Consider the following 2115-nt stretch of genomic DNA (forward strand, 5'->3'; position numbering starts at 1 on the left):
CCCCCGGCCCTCGCCCTTCCATCTGCCTCAGTGAGTAAAAATGATCCTTTAGTCAGTGTGGCTGTCACTCCCTGGCTGTGTCTGTCAGAATTAATCTGTTGCTGTAATTTGTGAGTGTGGGTTTTATTCCTCTTTCCTACCTGTAAATGTGGGTGGTTGGTGGGTGCTCTAGTGTGGTTTGCTTCTTCTTTCCTATCAAACATCTATCGTTATTATCTCTCCTCCTTCTTTTTTGTGCTTGTTACTCTCTTGTAACACATCTATTCTTCGGCACTCATATGACCTTATAGTGTTGCAAGTGCCGTAAAACTCTTACTAAAACTAAAACTAAAACTACCTGTAAATAGTCAGTATGTATTGTGTCAATGTGCCTCTGTGTACTTGAATTTACTCCAACTGAATCATCATGTGGATGTGCTTCAGTTCAACTCAAACATGTGGGTGGTTGGAAGGCGTTGCTTGTAGCCCGACGTCTGTTCTTTCCCTCTGTTGTTTCTCTTCTGTCTGTCTTACTTTTCCCTTGCACTCAATGGCTGTTACTGTGTTAATGTGCTTCGCTTTCGTCAACTCAACTTGTCCTACTTTCATATCATACATCATCTTTCATCCCTATCTCTCCTTTTCTTTTTTGGTTGTTTTTTTTTGTTTTGTTTGTGATACTCTCTTGAAGTCTCTGGCACTTAAATGGCCTATTTGTGTTGTAAGTAACTTTACTTCTCCTCTTTTGTTTCTGTCTGTCTCTTACTTGTGGGTGGTTGGCGGGTGCTCTGGTGTGGTTTGCTCCTTCTTTCCTATCAAACATCTATCGTCCTTATCTCTCCTTCTTCTTTTTTATGTTTGTTACTTTCCTGTAACACCTCTAATCTTCTGGCGCTCATATGACATTATGCAGTTGCGAGTGCCGAAAAACTCTTACTACTAAACTAAACTGTCTCTTACTTTCTCCTTGTACCCAATGGTTTGCTCCTTCTTTCCTATCAAACATCTATCGTCTTAATCTCCCCTCCTTCTATTTTGTGTTTGTTACTCCCTTGTAACACCTCTAATATTCGGTGCTTATATGACCTTGTGTTGCAAGTGCCGTAAAACACTTACTAGAACTAACTAACCTTGCACCCAATGACTATTATAATACTATTATGGTGTTGATATATTTCTCTTTACTAAAACAATGACTTCCCCCTCCATTCCAGGGTTTCGGTAACGTGGGGCTGCACAGCATGAGGTACCTTCACCGCGCGGGCGCCAAGTGTATCGGTATCATGGAGTATGACGGCAGCATCTACAACAAGGATGGCATCAACCCCAGAGAACTCGAGGACTACAAGATTGTAAGCTCAGTTCTTTTTGTTTTTCTCTAAAAGAGAAGGGGAAAGCAATGTCTGCGGTGTAGTGATGTGGCACTTCACTTCCATATGCAGAGAACATGAATGAGAGCTTGTGCTCTGGTGTGGTTTGCTTCTTCTTTCCTATCAAACATCTATCATCTTTATATCCCCTCCTTCTTTTTTGTGTTTGTTACTTTCTTGTAACACACCTCTAATCTTCGACACTTATATGACCTGATTGTGTTGCAAGTGCAGTAAAACTCTTACTAAAACTAAAAACTAAGAGGACACGAGTTTGATTCTTGCTTGGGAGGAATTTTTTAAAATGTGTCCATCTTTCTGCGGGATGCCATCGGCTGACAAAATGCCTTTTTTAAAAAATTCAGTTGTTTCGAGAAAAAATAGCATTTTGTCAGCGTTTTTTGTGAATGTTACTCTTTCATAACACCTTATCTTCAGCACATATAAAACCTACTTGTGTTGCAAATGCAGTAAAACACTTACTGGAACTTAAAAAACCATATCTTTTTAGTGTGCATCTGTTTGGCCAGTTATTCATAGCTGTATATTATTCCGTCTGGTCTTCAGGAAAATGGCACAATTGTTGGTTTCCCCGGCGCTGAGTCCTACGACGGCAACTTGTTGTTTGAGAAGTGTGACATCCTGGTCCCTGCTGCCAGCGAGAAACAGATCACCAAGGACAACGCTCACATGGTCCAGGCAAAGGTGGGAACTCTCTCTCTCTCTCTCTCTCTCTCTCTCTCTCTCTCTCTCTCTCTCTCTCTCT

At 41.2% G+C, this 2115-nt stretch overlaps 1 protein-coding gene across 1 annotated transcript in view; it reads left to right on the plus strand.

Annotated features, from left to right (window-relative positions):
• Positions 1-2115, plus strand: part of LOC101858953 (glutamate dehydrogenase, mitochondrial) — a gene marked incomplete in the record, with an annotated part of 20415 nt that overhangs the window by 10194 nt on the left and 8106 nt on the right. The window contains 2 exon segments of the mRNA XM_013085387.2: positions 1194-1331; positions 1917-2054. Of these exon segments, the coding sequence (XP_012940841.1) occupies positions 1194-1331; positions 1917-2054 (276 nt within the window).

The sequence above is a fragment of the Aplysia californica genome, unplaced genomic scaffold (assembly GCF_000002075.1).
Source record: "Aplysia californica isolate F4 #8 unplaced genomic scaffold, AplCal3.0 scaffold00370, whole genome shotgun sequence".
In the NCBI taxonomy this organism is placed as follows: domain Eukaryota; kingdom Metazoa; phylum Mollusca; class Gastropoda; order Aplysiida; family Aplysiidae; genus Aplysia; species Aplysia californica.